The sequence below is a fragment of the Tachysurus fulvidraco genome, chromosome 6 (genome assembly GCF_022655615.1).
Source record: "Tachysurus fulvidraco isolate hzauxx_2018 chromosome 6, HZAU_PFXX_2.0, whole genome shotgun sequence".
NCBI lineage: Eukaryota > Metazoa > Chordata > Actinopteri > Siluriformes > Bagridae > Tachysurus > Tachysurus fulvidraco.
The window spans coordinates 5,551,342-5,576,251 of NC_062523.1; the positions used below are offsets into that span (position 1 = coordinate 5,551,342).

The window sequence follows — 24,910 nt, forward strand, 5'->3', positions numbered from 1 at the left end:
TACATTGCAAAACAAACTAATTAATATGTGTATATATGTGTATCTATATTGGCTCCTTTCTTTAGAATGAGAAATAAAGATTAACTTTCTATACTTATTTCAAAATGTAAACATTTATTTCCACAAATAGCTGAACTACTTTCCTTTACCAAAAATAATAATAACTTTAAAACTGTTCTTCTACAAAAAATATAAAACAATATTTATAGTAATCCATTTTAATTGTTCTGTTTTTGCTTTTCTCCAATTATATTGTTGTTCCTGACAAAATATTACATTGCAGAGATGTAAAAACCCTTTGTTGTTGATTAACAAAAGAGATTTTACCCCATAAGAGGATAACTATTGTTGACCTGCACTATAAATATAAAGAATTTGAAAACATTTAAATGGAACCTTAATAAAAAAAGAATTTGAGGTTTAAAAAAAAACACCACTGAACAAAGCTCCTTCGAAGCCATGCACAAAAGAACTTTCCTAATGCATATATTTCTGAGCTTATCACTGTGTGGCAATAATGCCCTGTAAATAATACACATACCACATTCATCTTTGGTCATGATATAGCCAGATGATTGTGATGGTGGACTGACTGTTCCAACGGCATTTCTGGCAATCACTCTAAATTCAAACCGGTCACCACAAGCAAGTTCTGTCACTGTAAACTGACATTCACTGATATCAATAAAATTGCATCTCAGCCAGCGTGCTCTTCCTTGGCGCCTCTCAACACTGTATCCCACAATCCTACTGCCTCCATCACGTTTAGGGGGCTCCCACTGAAGTGTGACAGAATCTCTTGTGACATCAATGCAGTTGGGTGTGCCAGGAGGATCTAAATGTATAAAATAGATATGAAATTGTTTATTAATATTGAAATAATCTCATGTATTTATGGAAGGTGTGAACATGAAAAATGAGACTCACCAACAGGAGAAATGGCAAGTTTGTGCTTGCTTTGCTCACTTACTGAACTCATGCCAGCATTATTCTGAGCATACACTCTAAATGAATATTCCAGACCTTCAATGAGCCCAATGGCCCTATACTCTCTGCCAGAGATCACATTGGAATTCACTTTCATCCACAGAAGGCTGTTTCTGTCTTTCTTCTCAAGATGGTAGCCAGTAATAGGAGAACCACCATCGAAGCTGGGTGCATCCCATGAAACAGTCATGCCATCACTTGTGACATTACTTACAACAGGTTTTCCTGGTGGACCTGGTGGCTTATACTGATGTTTGGCAACAACATCCACTGAGTTGAGAGGATCACTTACTCCATATTTGTTCTCTGCACGTACTCTGAATTGGTATTCAGTGTCCTTAACCAGATTGGTTATCTTGAATGTTGTCCTGACCACACTTGAACAAACAATTTTCCAAGATGCTTGAGAAGTCTCCCTTTTTTCCACACTGTAGCAGGTGATTTCTCCACCACCATCATCCTGTGGCTCATTCCATGAGATAATAATGCTCTGTGCTTTGATTTCATCAAATCGGATGGGTCCCACTGGGGCAGAGGGTGGCCCAAGAGTGATGACCTTAATGTCAAAGAAATTCTTCACAAGTTTATTATCAAGTACCAGAGTGTATTTTCCTGCATTCTCCTTTCTTGCATTTCTCACAATGAGACTAGCTTTATTTTCTGTTTGTCTGAAGCGAACCTGTTCACTTTCCTTCAATGGAAAATCATCTTTCATCCACTGAATTACAGGTTTGGGCTTGCCCTTGTATGGCAATTCAATGTTCACATTTTGTCCAATTCTGACATTTATTTCACCATTAGGATAGTCAGTAAGTTTAGCTTCTGGTGGAATTAAGAATTCCTTCACAGTAATGGGTCCAATTTGAGAGAAGTCACTGCAACCTTTCTCATTCTTGGCATACACTCTGAGGAAAACCTCTGAGAGCTCTTTAAGATTTGTTAACTCATACTTGCAACATCTACATGTACCACCAAGGCTCCATTTCACAGCATCGTCTTCCTTAATTTCAATGATGTACTCAGAAATATGGCTGCCACCATCATGATCAGGTTTTGTCCATGCCAATGTTACAGATGTATTGGTTGAGTCAGTCATTACAAGGTTCTTTACAGGACCAGGAGTCTCTGTTGCTCTAACTGGTTCTGAAGTCTCACAAGTATCACCAGTGCCATTTTCATTTTCAGCAGACACACGGAAGAAATAGGCAATCTCTTCTGAAAGGCCTTCAATCTTGTATGATGTATTGGAACATTCAGTTGTAACTATGGAGTAAGCCTTGAGTTTAGCATCCTTCTTCTCAACAATGTAATTTGTTATTGGAGCTCCACCATCAATAATTGGAGGATCCCAGCTCAGAGTGAGTTTACCACGGGTAACATTTTTCACTACCAACTTACTGCAAGCAGATGGTGAGTCTAATACCTTAACAGACACAGTAATATTCTTTGGTTCACCAACTCCATTCTCTATCTGAAGGAGATATTTGCCTGAATCATCCCGAGTGACCTTTGGAATAATGAGTGTTGTTGAATACTCTGTGTTATTAATTGTGTATTTTGCATCTCCACCAATATTCCTATCTCCTCTTCGCCATGTAACATTCGGTACAGGTCTGCCTTTTAGAGGAATCATGATTTCTACATCTCTTCCAGCCTTTGCTGTATATTGAGTTGACATTGAAATATCAAGATCAACATCAGCTTCCTCTGTTGGGATAAAAGTAAAATACATCACAGATTAGATATAAACATGCAAACATGAAAATATTCTATGGAAAATCAGCTTAGGCACAGAAAAATAAAGACAAACCTAGAATATCCTTAGCTTGTACTGGCTGAATCAATTCAATTGGGCGTCCAACTCCAGCACAGTTAACAGCAGAAATGCGGAAATAATAGAACACTCCAGGTTTTAAATGGGAGACCACATACTCTGTGGTTCTTACTTCACCCTTAGAGCTTATAGTGACCCACTCCTTTTCTTCAGCTGTCATTTGCTCAACTACATAGCTTGTGATTTCACTGCCACCATCATACACAGGCTTCACCCATCCAAGTATAATTGAAGTCTTGGTTGAATCAACAACTTTAAGTTTTGTTGGCTCACTTGGCGGATCTGAAAATGCATTAAATAGATTGCGTAACCATTTATGTATAAAACACGTTTTGCTGGACATTATATTTAACATGCCATGAATATGGACATGTTGCATATATGATTCAAGAATATAATAGATAATATAAAGCTAGTCAACATAATCTTACCAATGGGATCATATGCTTTATAGAAGATGGATCCATCAGTGTATTGACCTGCACCAGCTTTATTGATTGCACAAACGCGATACTGATACTCATTTCCCTCTGTGAGATTGCTGACTTTTTGCCTTGTATCACGAATTGGATCTTTGGAGACCTTGAACCATTGTAAACTCTTCTTTTCTCGCTTTTCCAGATAATATCCATCAATATCACTGCCACCATCTAGATTTGGTCTTTCCCATATGACAGTCATTGTTGATTTAGTAATCAAAGTTACCTGAGGTTTGGAAGGTTGGCTCGGAGGTACTGCATAAGCCAAAATAGCAACAGTTAGTTTGCTTTAATTATGAGACTGAATATATGAACACAGTTAAATGATGATTGAAAAAAATCTTTACCAAATGAATTCTGTGCAATGACAGGCTCAGATTCTAAAGGATCTCCAACTCCATATTTGTTCACCCCACGAACACGGAAGATGTACTCATTTCCTTTGATCAGCCTTGAAACAGATATTATGCAGTCTTCCAGTTTCTCAGATATTATAGACCACATGATTCTGCTGCTCTCACGTTTCTCCACAATGTAATGGGTAACCATTGCACCTCCCTCATCAGCTGGAGGATCCCACATGATAGTTATACTATCTGCTGTGATCTTCTTAAACTGAATCTCTCCCGAAGGGGGTCCAGGTTTGTCTAACAGATAAAAAAGTAATTATTACAATAGATAATTTAGACAAAATATATTAAATTCCATTTATTAGCAGTATCAATAATTAGTAGCATACCTTGAATAAGTACTCTGATAGCAGCGTATGCTGAGCCCAAAGAGTTCTTGATCTTGAGTTCATATGTTCCACTGTTTATGCGTGTAGCATTCTTTACTGAAATGTATGTAGAATCAGCGGTGTTTGAAATCATGTACTCAGCTCCTGATTCCAGCTCTTTTCCATCTTTGTACCATTCAATTGTTGGCTGAGGTTTAGCAATCATACCAACTCTAAGCTGCATGGTTTCTCCTGCTTTGTATTTTACAACATCCAGGTATTCCTGAGAAAGTTCAAGTTCAGGAGCACCAAAGGTATCCACACATGTAACTGGCCCAACAGTAGCAGATGGGTTACTGACAGAGCCAACTGCATTCTTGGCCAAGACCCGAAATTCATAAGATTCATCTTGAATGAGGCCTGATACAGTGAACCTGGTGTCAGAAACCTTTGATAAATTAGTTTTGAACCATTTGCCATTTGGACCATCTTTCTTCTCAATTATGTACCCTGTCACTTTGCTTCCACCATCATAAGACGGTTTACTCCATGCAAGGCTTATTGAACTCTTTGTGATATCTGTGACACGGACATCAGTTGGTGGTTCTGGAAAACAGTACCATAATTAAAATCAGAATAACCTATAGCAGACTTTACCTTTTTCCCCAAAACAATTCACACTTTGTAATATTCTTACCACAAGCATCAATTGCTAGTACAGCATCTGAAATTTTGCTGACAGCACCAATGCCAGCAGCATTTTCTGCTGCAACCTTGAACTCATAGATTAGGCCTGGACTGATGTTTGTCACTTTGAAATGTGTAGCACGGATAACAGTTTTGTTGACTTTTGTCCACAAAATACTATTTTTATCTTTCATTTGAAGGTGATATCCAAATATATGACTTCCGCCATCAGAAGAAGGTTCTTTCCAATTGACGGCAATACTTTCTTTAGTGACATAAGATACCCATGGTGTTGAAGGTGCCTCGGGAATTGCTGAAACAGATTGAAAGCAATGTTGTTAATATTAGTCCATCCATACATTTTCTACCGCTTAGTCATTTAATCCAATTAAAATGACACCCCCCTCCCAAAAATAAATAAATAAATAAAAAACAAATAATAATCTAGGTATGTAACTTACTGTATGGAAGACTGACTGTTACAGTTGGAGAATCGATGTGATCACTGATGCCAAAGCGATTTTCAGCCTTAATTCTGAACTGATACTCAACTCCAGTATTTAGTTTCAAAATCTTAATTGTGCATCTTGCAACTGCAGATGAAACTTCAACCCAGTTTGCTGTTGTTGTTTCACGTTTTAGCACAATATAGTTGGTGATTGGACTGCCACCATCATAAGTAGGAGGGAGCCATTTCAGACTTACGCTGTCATCTGTGATATCACACAACTCAACTGGACCAACAGGTGGACTTGGTCTGTCCAGAACAACAATATTAACAAATGACTTTGTGGTTCCACTTGAGTTTGAGGCTGTAATGTCATATCTGCCTGCATCATGAGCAACACTATCACGGAGGGTGATGATGAGGCAGTCAGGTGTTACTTCAGAATTGAACCTCATGGTTGATTTCAGACTATGATTATCCTTTGAGAGTGACACATTTGGTAAAGGTTTACCGGTAAGTGGGATTTCTACTTTAAGATTTGAACCTGCTTTTACATGGACAGTATTGTGTTGAAAGTTCTTCATGTTAATTTCAGGAGCCTCTGTTAATAGAAGAAAACAAAGGTAAATTATCACAATGAATCAACATTCAACATGTAAATTTTTCATTAAAATACTAAATATAAACAGGTAAAATTACGTACCTAGTTGATCTTTAACAAGAACAGGCAGAACCAAGTCTTTAGGGTCACTAAGTCCAGCATGATTTTCAGCACGGACTCTAAAGAAGTATTCAGCATTTTCTCTTAACCCATAGACAACAAAATGAGTTGATTTAGTGTCACCACATTTTATCCACTTCTGTTCTCCTTTCTCCAGAGCATCCACCCGGTAATTGGTAATTCTACTACCTCCATCATGCTCAGGTTTAATCCAAGCTAATGAGACAGTATCTTTTGAAACATCAATTACTCCAAGCTTTTCTGGTGGACTTGGTTTTTCTGAAATTAATGTTTATGCAAGAGTTAATTACATCAGACTTAAATATATCAAAGTCAAAATAAATCGCAATTATTTTAACTAGTAGTTTATTCATTAGGAAATTATCTCAACATACCTGTAATCTTAGTTCCTTCTGTACTTTCAATTGGTACTCCAATACCATATTCATTTTCACCTGTGACTCTGAAAAAATAAACACCACCCTCCTGAAGGTCAGTTACTTTAAAGGCAAGTCTGGGACAACATTGTGTTACTCTTGTCCATCCTTTTTTGCTTGCCTCACGCAGATCAACAAGATAGTTCTTAACAGGAGCACCACCTTCATTTTCTGGCATGTCCCATGTTACTGTTGCAGAATGTTTGGTCACTTCCTTAACTGAGAGACTGCCAGGTGGCCCAGGTGAATCGAGAACTTTCACATTCAAGGTTAGTGTGGCCGTTCCAGCAACGTTTTGTAGAGTCACAGTGTACTTGCCCGAGTCATTTCTTGTAGCTTGCTCAATTGTTACAGATGTACAATTATCTGTGGTATCAATTGTTGCCCGAACTCTAAGATCAACATCAGGCTTGTTCCACATTACATTTGGCACAGGCTTCCCCTTGAAAGGGACTCTTAGGGTAAATGAGCTTCCATCTTTGACAATCAATGATTTTCGCATTTCATTACTAATGAGGAAAACAGGCTCATCTTCTCTGTCCTTTGCTACCTGTGGGTCAGTCTCAGGGCTTGGCTCACTTGAACCAATTTTATTAACTGACCTAACCACAAAGACATATTCTGCTCCTGATGTCAGCCCTACAACTGTAAACTCAGTGTTATTAGTGTGCTGCACCCCAACAATCCAGTCCTCTTCATTGGTTTTCCTATATTCGACTGAGTATCCTGTTACTGGAGAACCACCATCAAACAATGGCTTGTTCCAGGAGAGTGTTACTGTGGACTTAGTAGAATCATTTACTTTTGGTTTCAGTGGTGGAGATGGCAAAAATAATGGATCCTCTGCTTTTGTCAATGGGCAAGGAAGACTTGGTGCACTCAAACCTGCAGAATTTTCTGCATACACACGGTATTCATATTCACATCCTTCACGGAGATTGGAGGCTTTAACCCTCAAGTCATAAACAGGCTTTTTGTTGACTCGAACCCAGCGAAGACCTGACTTTTCACGTTTTTCAATTACATAGCCCCAAATACTATTGCCACCATCAGAAACAGGCCTTTCCCAGCAGATTGTCATAGCTTCGCTTGTAACACTTGTGACTTCAACATTTGTTGGTGCAGCAGGTACTGTAAATGGATCTAGGGCTTTAATGGGCTCACTCTCCAGAGATTCTCCTGTTCCATATTTATTTACTCCCTGGACTCTGAAAACATATTCATTGCCTTTAAGCAGTTTTGTAACTTTGCATGTTGTGGCCTTCATGTCTGCATAGACTAATGTCCATGCAATACGACTTGTTTCACGCTTCTCAACAATGTAGTGTTGAACTTCAGCACCACCATTTTCTTGGGGTGGTCCCCAAGTTAATGTGCATTTTTCTGCTGTCAAACCTGTTACTTCCAATGGGCCAGATGATGGACCAGGTCTATCAAGGACTTTACAGTTCACTGCTAAAGATCTGGTACCAGCAACATTCTGCAATGTGAGAACATACTGTCCAGAGTCTCTTCTGATGGTCTCTCTAACAATAAGTGTTGTGGTTGTGAATGTTGAAGAAATTTCAACTCTTGCTTTAGAATCTATTTCTTTTCCATCCTTCGCCCATGAAATCACAGGAGCTGGTCTGCCGGAAATTTCAGCATCAATTCTTATTATATCTCCAGCTTTGACTACAACTAGTTGTCTGAGTTTGTCCTCAATTGTAATACGTGGAGGATCGACATCATCTTTCACTGTAACAGGTCCTGTACACTCTGATGGCTGACTGAGTATACCAGCTGCATTTTTAGCAATTACATGGAAATCATATCTCTGATCTTCAATCAGGCCAGTAACATCAAAGAATGTTTCTTGAAGATTGGTGAAGTTGGATTTCAACCAACGGCCATCTGGTAGTTCTCTTCGCTCTACAATGTAACCAGTTACTTTGGCACCACCATCATTTTCAGGTTTTGCCCAGGACAGAGACACAGAAGTTCTTGTTATGTTAGTAACAACTGGCTGACCTGGGGGATCACAAGGATCTCTTGCAGCAACAGGTTCACAGGCTTTTGTGCAAGGTCCAGTTCCTGCAATATTTTCTGCATATACTCTGTACTGATAGAGAAGTCCCTCTTCAAGACCAGTTACTTTAAACTGTAAGTCAGAAACAAGACCCCTGGTGACCTTAGTCCAGAGGATGCTGCTTTGTCCCTTGCATTCCAAATGATATCCAATGACTGGACTTCCACCATCACTGGCTGGTTTTTTCCATGTAACCAACATGCTTGACTTTGTTGCATGAACGATTTGAAGGTCGCTTGGAGGGCCAGGTGGTGTGAAGGGATATTGTGCAACAATTGGTGCAGAGTCAATAGCATGACTTTTGCCATAACGATTTTCAGCAGCAATACGGAATTGATATTCAGTTCCCTGTGACAAATGGGATATTTTTATCGATGTCCTTGCCACTGTAGCTGAAACAATTTGCCATGTTGTAGTGGTTGTATCTCTCTTCTCAACAACATAATTGTTGATTTGACACCCACCATCATAAACTGGAGGATCCCACGATAATGAAATGTAATCTGCACTTACTTCATCTACTCTAATCGCAGTTAGTGGACCTGGTTTGTCTAGAATGATAACTGTTATTTCAGCTGATTTCACACCAACCGAATTAGTTAGTGTGATTTCGTATTTTCCAGCATCTTCCCTTGTTGCATCTTTGATGATAATCTTTGAAGAAACTTTGGATGGAAGAACATTAACTCTGGTTGTTTGCTTCAGGGTATGGCCATCCTTCTTCCATGCCACTTCTGGGTGAGGTCTACCTCTAAATGGAACATCGATTTTGAGATCTTCTCCAGATTTAACACTGTATGTATTAAATAGCAAGTCAATAACAGGTTCAATAGTTATATCTTTGGCAACCACAGGTGTTCCCAGTGGTTTAGAATCACTCTTTCCTTTGTCGTTTATGGCAGAAATTCTGAATGAATATTCCTCCCCTGTTGTAAGACCTTCAATTGTAGCTTCAGGCATTCTTACTGTTGTGCATACAGTCCATTTATCTGATCCTTTAGTCAACATCTCAACGGTGTAACCTGTTATCTTGCTACCACCATCATGGTCTGGCTTTTCCCAAGAAAGACTCACACTGTGCCGAGTTACATCAACAAGTGTAACCTTACCCGGTGGCAGAGGTGCTTGGGACACTTTGACTGGTTCTGTGGTGGTTGCTGGCAGGCCAACACCAAGCTCGTTCACTGCAAGTACACGGAAGTGATAAACACCTCCCTCTTGGAGACCATCAACCCTGAAAGAATTCCTGACACAGTTATTAGTCACAGTTGTAAATGCCATTCTTTTAGATTCACGTTTCTCCACAATGTAATGGGTAATCTTGGCACCACCATCAATATGTGGAGGGTCCCACTGCAGCTGGACTGAGTCTCTTTTGATATCTTTAACAACAAAGTTCATAGGACTGCTTGGGGAGTCCAGGACTCTGACATTTATGAATGCAGATTTGTTGCCATTGTTGTTTTCAAGAGTTAAAATATATTTACCACTGTCAAATCTGTCAACATTGTCAATAACAAGCATGGTGTAAGAGCTTGTGACTTCAACTTGGGCACGTTCTGTTAAGGGACCCTCAGCCTTTGTCCATTTTACTTCTGGATCAGGCCTTCCCCTGATGGTAACAAACAAACGTAGTGTTGCACTTGCACGAACAGTCACCATTTTCCTCAGATCAGCTTCTAACTCTACTTCTGGGGCTTCAAGTGTCTCTGCAGCAATTACTGAGCCTGGAACATCAACATGATCTCCAGCACCTTCAATATTAATGGCACAAACACGGAAGTTGTATTCTGCATTTTCCTTCAGGTTTTTCACTGTAAAGTGAGTTGTTTGTACACCAGTGGATGGTGTACATGATGTCCATTCATCATCCAAGGCTTCTTTCATCTCAACAATATATCCAGAGACCGGTGCACCACCATCATATATAGGCCTACTCCATGTAAGGGAAACAGTTGTACTTGAATGGTCTGTCACTTTGGGATTGTTTGGAGGGCCAGGAGGATAGGTTGCATCACATGCTTTATAATATTCAGATTCTCCACTTGGTGTGCCGACACCTGCAGCATTTTCAGCAGACACTCTGAATTCATAAGAGTGTCCTTCTGTTAATCCTGTGACTCTGAAACGCAGATCAGATAGTCTTTTCCTGTTGCACTTTGTCCATCGGACACCTTCTTTATCACGCTTCTCCAGTATATAACCCTCAATTATTGAACCGCCATCATCTTCTGGACGGTCCCATGTGAGCACCATTGAATCTCTAGTGATTGCAGTTGCTTCTGGAGTTGAAGGTGGGCCTGGAGTCTTAAAGGGATTTTGTGCAATAACTGGTTCAGATTCAAGTGGTTCTCCGATTCCATACTTGTTTACTGCCATGACTCTAAAGATGTACTCATTACCTGGCAAGAGTTTGGTGACTTTATAACTGATAGCTTGAATTTTGGGTTCTACCGTAGTCCAAGACAGTCTGCTTGTTTCCCTCTTTTCAATAATGTAATGTGAAACACCTGCTCCACCATCATGTGTTGGATGGCTCCAGTGTAGATAACATTTCTCTGCTTTGACGCCTGTTACCTTCAGAGGTCCATCTGGTGGACCAGGTCTATCTAAAACCTTGACATTTACAGGTACCAGTTTTGTTCCACCCACATTGCTGAGGCTTAGGACAAAATGTCCACCATCTACTCTTATGCAATCTTTAACAATTAAAACAGTATGTGTAATAGTGGATTTAATTTCCATTCTTGGAGTAGCACTGTCAATTTCTTTTCCATCCTTTAGCCACTTTATATCTGGGAGGGGTTTGCCTGCAATATCAGCATCAATAGTAAATGTCTCACCAGCATTCACGATAATGATATCCTTGAATTTTGAGTCCATGGAAACTGAAGGGGCTTCAATTTCATCCTGTGCAGTAATTGGTCCAGTGCTTTCAGAAGGTTCACTTAAAATACCTGCAGCATTTCTTGCTATTACTCTGAATTCATAACGGTCTCCTTCTGTCAATTCTGCAATTGTATATTGAGTGTCAATTATATTCGTAAAGCTAGCCTTCATCCAACGACCATCAGGTAGCTTTTTCCTCTCAACAATATAACCTGTAATTACACTGCCTCCATCATATTGAGGCTTCGTCCATTGAAGTGTGACAAGGTTTCTAGTGATAACAATGGCCTCCGGATTTCCAGGTGGATCACATGGATCACGTGCCACAATGCTTTCAGAAACTTTGCTAGATGGACTTATTCCTGCAATATTTTCAGCAAATACTTTATATTCATACTCAATGCCCTCCTCAAGACCATTTGTTTTGAATCGAGTATCAGTGACAAGAAGCTTGTTAAGTTTTGTCCAGAGAATGCTGTTCTTCTCTTTCCGCTCAATATGATATCCAAGAATAGGACTGCCTCCATTATTATTAGGTGGCTTCCATTCAACTGTCATGTGATCCTTTGTCACAGAGGACACAAATGGTGTACCAGGTGCTGCAGGTTCACTGAAAGGATATCTAACGATAACCGGTACAGAGTCTAAAGATGAACTCTTTCCATATCTGTTCTCAGCAAACACTCTAAACTGATATTCTGAACCAGTTTTCAGATTAGAGATTTTGATTGTTGTGCGTGCAATGGTTGCTGATACAGTCTGCCAGGCTGTAGTAGTTGTGTCTCTTTTTTCCACAATGTAATTGTTTATCTGACAACCACCAATATACACTGGTGGTTCCCATGAAATTATTACATAGTTGGCACTTACTTCATCAATTTTAATAGGGCCAACAGGCGGACCAGGCTTGTCTAAGATAATTACACCAATTTCCTCTGAGACTGAGCCTACATTGCTTATAGCTGTTATTATATATTTGCCAGAATCCTCTCTAATGGCATTTTTGATGCTAAGAACTGTTGCTGTTGCAGTGCTTGATACATTTAGTCTAGTTGTCTCTTTTAATGAGTTTCCATCTTTAGTCCATGTGACCTTTGGTGTTGGACGACCTGTTACTGGAATTTCTACTTTCAGTTCTCCACCACATTGCACACTATATGTGTTGAAAGCCAGTTTGAGGTTTGGTTTAATTGTTATATCATTAGCTATAACTGGAGCTGCTAGTGGCCTTGGGTCACTCTTTCCTTTATCATTGTAGGCCAACACTCTAAAGAGGTACTCTTGACCAGCACTAAGTCCAGTGACTGTTCCCTCACAGATTTTAGTAGTAGTTGCTACTACCCAGTCTTCTGATCCTTTTGGCTGCATTTCAATATCATATCCTAGAATCCTACTGCCACCATCATGGTCTGGTTTCTCCCATGACAGCGATACAGAAGTTTTAGTCACATCAGTCAATGTGACCTTTCCTACAGGTAGAGGAGGATCTGCTGTCTTCACGGATTCTTCTGTTTCTACAGGCAGACCAACTCCGAACTCATTCTCAGCCATGATTCTGAAGTAATAAATGCCACCTTCATTAAGATCCCCAACACGGAAGCTTGTCTTTGTGCATTTTGTAGTAATATTAGAGAAGGCAGGTCTAGTGGATTCACGTTTGTCCACAATATAATTCTTTATCTTTGCCCCACCATCAATGAGTGGAGGCTCCCAAACAAGAGTTACATAATTTCTTGTGATATCTTTAACAGTTAGATTCAGTGGAGCACCTGGTGTATCCAGTACTTTCACTGAAACAAATGCTGACTTGGTTCCACTGCTGTTTTCTAAAGTAAGAGTATATTTTCCTGCATCGTTTCTGTCGCATATGTCTATTGAGAGCTGGGTATAATCTATGCCCTTTTCAACTTGAGCTTTACTTGGTATATCTCCATCATCCTTAGTCCAGTTTATCTCTGGAGTGGGACGACCTTTGAAGGGAATGTTAATTCTCATGCTTCCTCCAGCACGGACGACAATGCCCTTTCTTAACTCGGAATCAAGTTCAATTTCAGGAGGTTCCATTTTGTCAACAGGCTTTACTGTACCAGGGATGGTGACTGGCTCACCAACACCTAGATTGTTAAGAGCGCATATTCGAACCTTGTATTCTTGATGTTCTATGAGTTTGGTAATTGTAAATTTAGTATCATTCCAACCAGTAGGTGAAGTACATGTTAGCCATTCCTCTTCATCAGCTTTGCAGATTTCTACAATATAGCCCTGGATGTCTAAGCCACCATCATAGATTGGTCTACTCCATTCAATAGTGACTGAATTCTTTGTGGTGTCAGTTAGGTGTGCATTAGTTGGTGGAGCAGGTTTAAATGTTGGGTCACATGCTTTGTAATATTGAGTTATTGGACTCGGTTGACCAACTCCTGCGGCATTTTCTGCAGATAACCTGAATTCATATTCATGGTCCTCTGTGAGACCTGTAACTCGGAAGCGAAGGTCTGTAATTCTACGTTTGTTACATTTTGTCCATCTGACTCCAGCTCTGTCTCTCTTTTCTACAATGTACCCAACAATTTCACTTCCACCATCTGTCTCTGGACGAGTCCAGCACACAGTCATAGAATCTCTTGAAATATTTGTTATTTCTAGTTCTCTAGGTGGTCCAGGAGGAACAAATGGATTTTTCATTATTACTGGTACAGACTCTAAAGGTTCGCCAACACCATATTTGTTAACAGCCATAACACGGAAGATGTATTCGTTTCCTTTTAGCAGCTTAGTCACCTTGAACATAGTTGCTCCACAGTCACTAGACACTACAGTCCAAGCAAGCCGACTGGTTTCCCTTTTTTCAATTATGTAATGAGAAATACTGCTACCACCATCATGTACAGGAGGAAGCCATGACAAGGAGCACTTCTCACTTGTTACGTTTGAAACTGTCAAAGGTCCTGCTGGTGACCCAGGTCTATCAAGCACTTTTACATTAAAGGACACAGATTTAGTCCCCCCAACATTGGTAAGCTGCAAAGTATACTGTCCTCCATCAACTCTAATAGCATCTTTGATAACAAGGACTGCTTTGAAGTCTGTGTTCTTAGTCTCAGCTCTTGCAGAATTTTCAACTTCCACTTCACCTTTGAACCACTGCATTGTTGGAACTGGCTTCCCCGATACAGACGCTTCTAATACAAATGTATCTCCAGCATTTACAATCATTATTTGGGTGTATTTTGAGTCAATCTCATAAGTTGGTGGCTCAACCTCATCTTTGGCTGTGATTGGCCCTGTGCAAGCAGAAGGCTTGCTAACTGATCCAGCAGCATTTTTAGCAATGACCCTGAAGTCATATTTGGAGTCTTCTGTCAGACCTGTGACTATAAATTCAGTTTCAAGGATGGTCGTAAAGCTTGCTTTCATCCATCGGCCCTCAGGGAGGTCTCGTTTTTCCACAATGTATCCAGTGACCAGACTGCCACCATCATATTCTGGTGGTGTCCATCTTAGCATTACTGAATGCCTTGTGACAATTACTGGAACAGGTGTGCCAGGAGGATCACATGGATCACGGGCTACACAGCCTTCGGAGACTTTGCTGCATTTCCCAATTCCAACAATATTTTCAGCAAAAACTCTGAACTCATATTCTATGCCTTCCTCCAAAGCAGATGTTTTAAATATGGTGTCTTGAATAAGCATTTTATTTATTTTTGTCCATAGTATACTGTTCTTTTCTTTTCTTTCCAGATGATATCCAAGAATAGCACTGCCACCATCAGAAACTGGTTTGTGCCATTCAACTACCATAGATTCTTTTGTAAAGGCAGACACATATGGTGTTCCAGGGGGCCCTGGCTCTTTGAAAGGATATTGAGCAAAAACTGGCTCTGAGTCAATAGCATAGCTTTTCCCATATCGATTTTCTGCAAAGATTCTGAATTGGTACTCAGCTCCGGTCTTCAAATTTCCAACTTTTAGTGTAGTTCTTGCTACTGTTGCCGAAACAACTGCCCAGTTAGTTGTAGTAGTATCTCTTTTTTGCACAATGTAATTTGAAATTTGGCATCCTCCTGTGTAGGTTGGAGGATCCCATGACAGTGTTATACTTTCTGCACTTATTTCATCTATCCTCACTGGTCCATTTGGTGGACCAGGTTTGTCAAGTATAATGATTTCAACAGTGGCCTCCTTTTGTCCAAGTACATTGGCTACTGTAATCCTGTACATACCAGCATCGTCTCTGGTTGCATCTTTAATCGATAACGTTGTATGGTTGGCAGTGTCTGCAACATTAACTCTTGTTGTCTGTTTCAGCTCTGCACCGTCTTTAGTCCATGTAATGGTTGGCTTTGGATGGCCAGTGATACGTGCTTCAATTTTCAAATCATGGCCAACTTGTACATTGTATGTGCTAAGTTTTGTCTTCACAGACGGCTCAATTACGAGGTCTTTTACAAGAACAGCATGTGCTAGATGTCTGGGATCACTCTTTCCTTTGACATTAACTGCAATTACCCTAAAATTATATTCTGCACCTTGGATTAAATTGGTAATAATGGTGTCAAGTGATTTAACTTGTGCACACATAGACCACTTTTCACTGTCTTTCGCTTGCAACTCAACCTCATAGTGAGTGATTCTGCTACCCCCATCATGTTCTGGTTTTTCCCAAGACAGAGAGACGCTCTTGCGTGTAACATCTACTACAGAGATTTTTCCAGGAGGTTGTGGGACTTCTGAGATTTTCAGTGGTTCTTGTGTTTCAGCAGGTAATCCAATTCCATATTCATTTTCAGCAAGAACTCTGAAGAAGTAGTTGCTGCCCTCTTGGAGCTGCTCAATTTTATATGTCATTTTGTTGCAGGAAGCAACAGAAGAGTATACCTTCCTTGTGCTCTCTCGCTTTTCAACAATATAATTTTTTATTTTAGCTCCACCATCCAGCAAAGGTGGCTCCCACGTTAGGGTAACTGAATTCTTTGTTATTTCTTTCACATGGAAATTGGCAGGTGCATCAGGAGTGTCAAGTACTCGAACACTAATAAATGCAGATTTTGTACCACTTGCATTTTCCAAAGACAACGTATATTTTCCACTGTCAAATCTGTTAATATTTTCAATTACAAGTGAAGTATAACTACTTGTGATGTCAATCTGTGCTGTCTCATTAATTTCACCTTCAGCTTTTCCCCATTTGACCTCAGGAGCTGGTCGGCCTCTGATTGGAACAAATAATCTAAGGGCTCCTCCAGCTCTAACAGTGATCATCTTTCTTAGATCAGCATCAAGATCAATATCTGGTGCCTCTAGTTTGTCCTCCACAATAATGGATTCTTTTATATCCGCATGTTCTCCAACTCCAACCTTATTTATTGCACAAATTCTGAATTTGTATTCATGTTTTTCCAGCAGTTTTTGAACTTCAAATCTTGTTTCTTTGATTCCCGTGGGAGGCGTGCACATTGTCCACTCATCAGATATGCCTTCGCACGCTTCAACAATATAACCTTGAATCTCACATCCACCATCATAAATAGGTTTGCTCCAATGCAGTACAACAGATGACCTTGATATATCAATAACTCTAGGGTTGTTTGGTGGACCTGGCCTGAAAATTGGATCAAAAGCCTTGAAGTATTCAGTAGTGTCACTTGGTTTGCCAACTCCAGCTGAATTCTCAGCAGAGACACGGAATTCATAACTGTGGTTTTCAAGAAGTCCTGTCACTCTAAAGCGAAGTTCACTAACTGAACGCTTATTGCATCTGGTCCATCTGACACCTTCTTTGTCCCTCTTTTCAATTACATATCCTGTTATTGCATTACCTCCATCATTAATTGGTCTTTCCCAAGTAACGACCATGGAGTCCTTTGTTATATTGGATATCTCCACCCCAGTTGGTGGATCAGGTGTGACAAATGGATTTCTGGCAATGACTGGATCAGATTCCAGAGGCTCACCAATTCCATATTTGTTGACAGGGATCACTCTGAAAATGTACTCATTTCCAGGAAGAAGCTTGGTAATCTTCAGACTCAGGGTTTGCACCTTAGATTCCACAAGAGTCCAAACTAATCGGCTAGTCTCCCTTCTTTCAACAATATAATAAGATACTTCAGCCCCTCCATCATGTAAAGGTGTTTTCCATGCTATGCAACATTTCTCACTTGTAACCCCATATATAGAAATAGGCCCTTCTGGTGGCCCAGGCCTGTCTAGAACTTTGACATTGATGTTTATGGATTTCTCACCACCAACATTTTTCAGTAGCAGTGTGTACTGACCTCCATCAACACGAATAGCTTCTTTTACACTTAAAGAGGCTGTGAAGTCTGTATTTTTAATCTCAAGTCTAGCTGTATTAACAAGTTCCTCACAGTTTTTTATCCAGTGGACTGATGGTATAGGCTTTCCAAGTATTCCAGCATCAATCTTAAATGATTCTCCGGCGTTAACAATAATGGTTTGAGAATATTTAGTATCCAAGTCAATCATGGGTGGTTCTATTTCATCCTTTGCAGTTATTGCACCAGTACTGACAGATGGTTTACTAATGACACCAGCTGCATTTTTTGCAATGACTCTGAATTCATATTGTTGTTCTTCCACCAAGCCACTGACAACAAATTCAGTTTCTATGATATTAGTGAAACTAGCCTTCATCCATCGACCATTAGGCAATTCTTTCCTCTCAACTGCATAGCCAGTTATTCGGCTACCACCATCAAACTCTGGTGCTGTCCATCGTAATGTTACAGAGCTTCTAGTAACAATTACTGCTTCTGGTTTGCCTGGTGGGTCACAGGGATCTCTTGCTAACTGTATTTCTGACAGTTTGCTGGCTTTGCTTAGCCCAACAATATTCTCAGCATAAACTCTGAACTCATATTCAATGCCTTCTACAAGACCACTAACCTTGAATCTTGTGTCTGGAATGACGGTTTTATTTTGTTTCACCCACAAGAGGCTATTTCTTTCCTTACTCTCAAGATGATAACCAATGATCTTGCTTCCACCATCGCTGCTAGGCTTGTTCCAAACAATGAGCATAGTTTCTTTGGTAGCAGACTGAATGACGGGATTCCCGGGTGCACTTGGCACCTCAAATGGATACTGTGCAATTACATGCTCAGACAGTAGAAATGAGCTCTTACCATATCTGTTTTCAGCTGCAATTCTGAATTGGTACTCACAGCCAGTTTTAAGCCTTGCAGCTTTGGTGGTTGTTCTAGCAATTGTAGCTGACACAATCTGCCAGTTTGTGGTGGATGTGTCTCTCTTTTCCACAATATAATTGTTAATTGCACAACCACCTTCATACTCTGGTGGTTGCCAGGAGAGCGTCACACTGTCTGCAGTTACCTCATCTATTTTGATAGGTCCAGCTGGAGGACCAGGCTTATCAAGTACAACAACAGTGATGTCAGCTGTAGCCTCTCCAGCTGAGTTTGTAATCTTGATGGTATATTTACCCACATCATCACGTGTTGCTTCCTTGATTGCAAGGTACAGATGATTATCAGTAACTTCAGAATTTACCCGTGTTGTCTCTTTGAGAATAGTGCCATCTTTAAGCCAGGTTACTGCTGCTTTTGGCTGAGCAACATAAGGTACATCTATCTTGAGGTCATCACCTGCCATCACACTGAATGTATTAAACATAAGTTTGAATGCAGGTGTGATGACAAGATCCTTTGCCACAACAGGCACACTGAGTAGACGAGGATCACTTGTCCCTTTTTCATTAGTTGCTGATATACGGAATGAGTACTCTTCACCTTGAATCAGACCAGTAACAACTGCCTCTGTTACCTTAACAGTCATGACCTGGGTCCATTTGTCACTGCCTTTTCCTTGCATTTCCACAACATATCCTGTGATCCTGCTTCCTCCATCATGATCTGGCTTCTCCCAGGACAGGGTTACACTGCTGCTAGTTACTTCTTTAAGTGTCACCTTGCCAGGTGGTAAAGGCTTTTCAGAAACCTTGAGTGGTTCAGCAGTTTCCACTGGGAGGCCAACACCATATTCATTTTCAGCTAAGATTCTGAAGAAATACAAGCTTCCCTCCTTTAGATCACCAATTCTCCAGCTTGTTTTGGGGCAAGAAGCATTTACAATGGAATATGCTTTTCTTGTGGATTCACGTTTTTCTACAAGGTAATGTCTGACTCTTGATCCCCCATCAATAATTGGAGGGTCCCAGATCAGTGAAACAGAATCTTTTGTGATTTCTTTGATTGTTAGGTTTTGTGGTGCGCCTGGAGTGTCAAGCACCCTGACATTCACAAATGCTGTTTTACTACCAGAGCTGTTTTCCACTGTTAGAAGATATTTTCCACTGTCAAACCTGTTAACATTCTCAATAACAAGTGATGTGAATGATGTTGTGCTCTCAATAGATGCTTTATCAAGAGGTTCACCATTCTCCCTTGACCATTTAGCTTCTGGTGCAGGTCTCCCTTTAATTGGTACAAAAAGCCTTAGTGTGCTACAAGCTCTAATGTTAACCACTTTTCGAAGATCTGAATCAAGCTCAATTTCAGGTGGAATATATCTGTCCTCTGCTTTTGGTGAACCAGGTACTGATGCAGGTTCTCCAACACCTTCACAGTTCAGGGCAGAAATGTTGATCTTATATTCTTGGTTTTCTTTTAAATTAATTATGGTAAATGATGTTCCAGTAAGACCCTTCTTTGGAGTGACAACTGTCCATTCATCTTCTTCTGGTAGGCAAGTTTCTACAATGTATCCTGTAATGTCTGAACCACCATCATATACCGGTTTGTTCCAAGCCACAGTAATGGATGACTTGGTTGTATCCAAAATTCTTGGATTCCCTGGGGGCCCAGGCTGGAATATTGTGTCACATGCCTTATAAAATGGACTTGAAGGGCTTGGAGCACTTAAACCAGCAGCATTTTCAGCAAGGATCCTGAATTCATATTCATGCCCTGGTGTAAGTCCAGACACTTTAAAGCGCAAATCCGTTACTGACCTCTTATTGCATTTGACCCACCGGAGGCCAGTTTTATCCCTTCTTTCAATTATGTAAGTATTTATGGAACTTCCTCCATTGTTTTCAGGATGTCCCCAGCAAACCACCATAGAGTCCTTTGTAATTGTTGTTACTTCTGGGGCTTGTGGTGGATCTGAGGGTACATATGGGTTAGTTGCAACTGCAGGCTCTGACTCCAGTGGCTCACCATCTCCATATTTATTAACAGCCATAACTCTGAAAACATATTCATTTCCTTTTAACAATTTGGTAACTTTATAACGGTTGACTTGTAAATCTGTGGCTACATTTGTCCATGCAAGTCTACTTGTTTCACGTCTTTGAATTATATAATAGTCGATCTTTGCTCCTCCATCTTCAAGTGGTGGTAGCCAAGACAGTATACATTTCTCTGTGGTCATGTCTGTAACATGAAGGGGCCCTTCAGGAGGCCCAGGCCTATCAAGGACCTTAACATTGAAAACAAACTTGGCAAATCCTCCAGGGTTGCTTGCAGTTAGAGTAAATGCACCACCATCTCTTCTTGATGAATCTTTGTTGGTTAAGCATGTATAGAAATCTGCTGTTTTGATCTCTAGTTTTGCAGTGTCTTCAAGCTCTTTTCCATCTTTTGTCCATACCAAGGATGGGATTGGTCTGCCAGTAACATTTGCTTCTAATTTGAAGACTTCACCTGCCTTAACTACAACAATATGGCTAAAGCTTGAATCAACATCAAGCTTTGGCTCCTCAATATCATCTTTGCAGATTATAACTTCAGAGGGTTTTGAGGGCTTGCTGACAGATCCAGCTGAATTTCTTGCAAAGACACGGAATTCATATGAAGAGTTTTCTGTCAGTCCACTTACAGTGAAGGTTGTCTCATGAATATTGCTAAAGTTTGCTTTGAGCCAGCGGCCATTTGGTAGTTCTCTCTTTTCCATAGTGTACCCAGTTAGTGGGAAACCACCATCATTCTGTGGTTTCATCCATTGAAGTGTAACCTCATGCCTAGTTATATTAAGTGCCAATGGTTGACTGGGAGGCTCCACTGGATCAAGTGCAAATATCATCTCAGATGCCTTGCTTGGCTTGCTCAGACCAGCCATATTTCCAGCAATAACTCGGAATTCATATGCAATAGCATCTATCAGACCAGATGACTTAAAAATGTTCCCAACTATAAGGGCTTTGCTGATACGCTGCCACAGGATGCTGTTTTTCTCTTTTCTCTCAATATGATATCCCAAAATTGGGCTTCCCCCATCTGTGGAAGGTTCATTCCAGGTAATTGTAATAAAATCTTTTGTGAAGGCAACAGCTTGTGGAATACCTGGCTGGCCTGGTACATCAAATGGATAAGCAGCAACTACAGGTTCAGATGTTATGTAGGGTCCAACACCATATCTGTTCTGAGCTTTGACACGGAGCTGATATTCAATTCCTGTTGTAAGACGTGCAGCTTTGAATGTTGTGCGAATGACAGTAGCTGCTAACTCTGCCCAAGATGTGCCAGTTTTCTCTCTCATCTCAACAATGTAGTTGCTAATAGGAACTCCTCCATCATTCTCTGGTGCATCCCAGGATATAACTACATAGTCACAGGACACTTCATCCACTTTAATTGGTCCTGTTGGAGGTCCTGGGATATCATGTACTTGTACAGTAATGGTTTCTGTCACTGTTCCCAGTATATTCTTCCCTGTCATTGAATACTGTCCTCCATCTTTTCTCTTGATTTCTCGGATGTTAAGAATTGTTGAGGTTGTTGTGTTGTCAATGTTTATTCTTTGTGTTTGTTTAAGTTCCTGATCTTCTTTCTTCCAGACAATAGATGGTCTTGGACGACCAAAAACAGGGATCTCAACCTTTACATTATCACCTGCTTTGGCTACTACCAACTTCTGATAAACAGATCTGAGGTCAAAACCTGGTGCTGTAGTCTGCTCATTGATTACAACTGGCCGGCTTTCACGGGGTTCACTCCTACCTGAGCTATTCACAGCAAAGATATGGAATATATATTCTGCATTTTCTGTTAAGTCTGTGACAGTATAATCCAAAGCCTTTATTGTTGTGACATGTACCCAGTGATCAGATTCCTTCTTTTGAGCCTCAATAACATAGCCAGTGATTCTGCTACCACCATCATAAGCCGGTTTTGTCCATGCAAGAGTTGCTGTATCCTTTGTCACATTTGTAACTACTAAACTATCTGGTGAAGATGGAGCCTGAGAAGCTCTAATAGGTTCGGGTGTCTCTGCAGCTTCGCCAATACCTTGTTCATTTTCAGCTGAGACTCTGAAGTAATATTCAGCACCCTCTTCCAAATCGTTAACCTTGTATGAACATTTCTGCCAATTTGTAGTGATTGTAGTGAAGGCTTTTCTAGTTGCATCACGTTTCTCAATTATGTAATTTTTAATCTTTGATCCACCATCAATAATTGGAATTTCCCACTGAAGCGTGATGCTGTTTTTGGTGATTTCCCTTGGTTTCAAATTGACTGGAGGCCCAGGTGTGTCCACGACTCTGACATTAACAAATCCTGTCTTCTTTCCAGCAACATTTTCTAAAGTCAAAATGTATTTTCCAGCATCATATCGAGTACATTCAGGAACAACCACTAGAGTGTATGACTCAGTATTGTCAATATGAGCTCTTCCTTTGAGAGAAACATTATCTTTTATCCATGTAACTTCAGGAGTTGGACGTCCCTTAATTAGTACAAAAATGCGGATGGAGGCACCTGCTCGAACAACAAGTGTTCTTCTCAGTTCTGCATCAAGTTCAAAGTCTGGAATCTCTTCACGTTCAACAAGTTCCACAATTTTTTCAACTTCAGCAGGTTCCCCACATCCTTCTGAATTAACGGCGCTGACTCTGAAATGATATTTGCCCCCTGCTTGTAAGTTCGGAACAACAAACTCAGTGATTCTCAATGGAGAAGTTGTGTCCTGAATCCAATCATCTTCTCCTTCCTTTTTGTGCTCAACAATATATCCTGTCACATCAAGGCCACCATCATAAAATGGTCTTCCCCAGTTAAATGTTGCTGTTGTTTTGGTGGTATCAGTTATTCTTGGATTGGATGGAGGTCCAGGTGGATCTAAATATGATAAAATATTTAAAAGGTAAATAAAGAGGTGAGATTTATTTGTAACTACTGGACATTACTTTATAAATGTTTTGTTTACTTACATGCAATATCCTTTGTCAGTACTGATTGAGATGGCTCACTGGGTTCTCCAAAACCAGCTTTGTTCTCAGCAGTGACACGGAACTCATACTCAACGTCTTCTGCAAGGCCTGTTACTTTGTATCGTAAATCTGAGACGGTCTTCTTTGAAGCTCTAACCCATCTCATACCTCTTCTCTCCTTTCTCTCAACACTATACCCTGTAATATCACATCCCCCATCCACCACTGGTCTCTTCCAGGAAATAGTTACAGCAGTTCTGGTGACATTATCAATTTCTGGTTTTGAGGGTGGCCCAGGAGGTCCTGACAAAAATAAAGTGATCCATATAATATCACAGTACATCATGAAATGAAATTAATACATTCACATATGTTGTTAGACTTACCAAAGCTGTCAACCATTTTGACTGGACCAGACTGAATAGCGTCACCTGTACCATACTGATTGACTGCTAATACACGGAAAATATATTCATTGCCTTTAATCAACTTGCAGGCCACATGACGGCAATCCATGACATTTTCAGCAAGCTTTGTCCAAAGTAGGCGACTAGTTTCTCTCTTTTCAATGATGTATGATTTGATAGCACAGCCTCCATCTTCTTCTGGTGGTAACCATGTCAGTGTGCATTTTTCAGCAGAGACACTGCTGACCTCAATAGGACCAGGTGGACCTGGTACATCCAAGACTTTTACTTTCACTTTTTCTTCCTTAATGCCAAATGGGTTGCTAGCAGTAATTGTATACTCCCCAGTGTTCTTTCTTGAGGCATATTTAATTGACAATGTTGAAGATATGGCAGTGCTTGTAATCTGGACAACATCCGATGGTTTTATTTCTCTTCCTCCCTTAGACCATACAGATGTAGGTGGAGGTTTGCCAAGGATACTTGAAGCAGAAATCACAATTGTTTCTCCAGCCCTGACAGTGACACCGTCCTTCATTTCAGGGTCAATTGTAATAGTTGGTGGCTCTGTAAAAAGGTAAGATATTGATTATAATTTTGTATTTCAAAATGTTCTATAAATTCTATAAATAATATACAAGTTCTATAAATCAAACTCAGTTGGTAAAACATACCATATTCATCTTTGCAGACAAGGGTTTCAGTTTGTTCTGAGGGAGCACTGATGGAACCAGCTGCATTTTTTGCCCTAATTCTAAAATTATGCATGCAGCCTTCTTGCAAATCAGTTACTGTAAAAGCACAAGTCTGGATATTGACATGATTGGCCTTCTTCCAGACCTTTCCTGGATGCTCTAGTTTTTCAACAATATAGCCTGTCAGTCTGTGACCTCCATCATATTTAGGCTCAGTCCAAATGAGTGTTACACTGTTCCTTGTAATGTTGATTACGTCAGGCTTGCCAGGAGGATCTAAAGAACAGCAATAGGAAGTTAGAGGTACAATCAAATAATTATGTGTTATTTCATTGGAAGTGTAA

The 24,910-nt window shown here is 40.2% G+C and overlaps 1 protein-coding gene across 17 annotated transcripts in view; it reads right to left on the bottom strand.

The window, feature by feature from the left end:
- The window catches only part of ttn.2 (titin, tandem duplicate 2), a 170,885-nt gene that overhangs the window by 19,878 nt on the left and 126,097 nt on the right, over positions 1-24,910 (bottom strand). For all 17 annotated transcript variants that reach the window (XM_047814435.1, XM_047814451.1, XM_047814443.1 and 14 more), the window contains 13 exons: positions 24,546-24,842; positions 23,851-24,438; positions 23,465-23,767; positions 6,270-23,372; positions 5,857-6,153; positions 5,167-5,754; positions 4,716-5,018; positions 4,040-4,624; positions 3,648-3,947; positions 3,253-3,555; positions 2,798-3,103; positions 928-2,694; positions 542-835 (listed from right to left, as the gene is read on the bottom strand). In XM_047814435.1, coding sequence (XP_047670391.1) covers positions 542-835; positions 928-2,694; positions 2,798-3,103; positions 3,253-3,555; positions 3,648-3,947; positions 4,040-4,624; positions 4,716-5,018; positions 5,167-5,754; positions 5,857-6,153; positions 6,270-23,372; positions 23,465-23,767; positions 23,851-24,438; positions 24,546-24,842 — 23,034 coding nt within the window. The remainder of the gene's footprint in view (positions 1-541; positions 836-927; positions 2,695-2,797; positions 3,104-3,252; positions 3,556-3,647; positions 3,948-4,039; positions 4,625-4,715; positions 5,019-5,166; positions 5,755-5,856; positions 6,154-6,269; positions 23,373-23,464; positions 23,768-23,850; positions 24,439-24,545; positions 24,843-24,910) is intronic.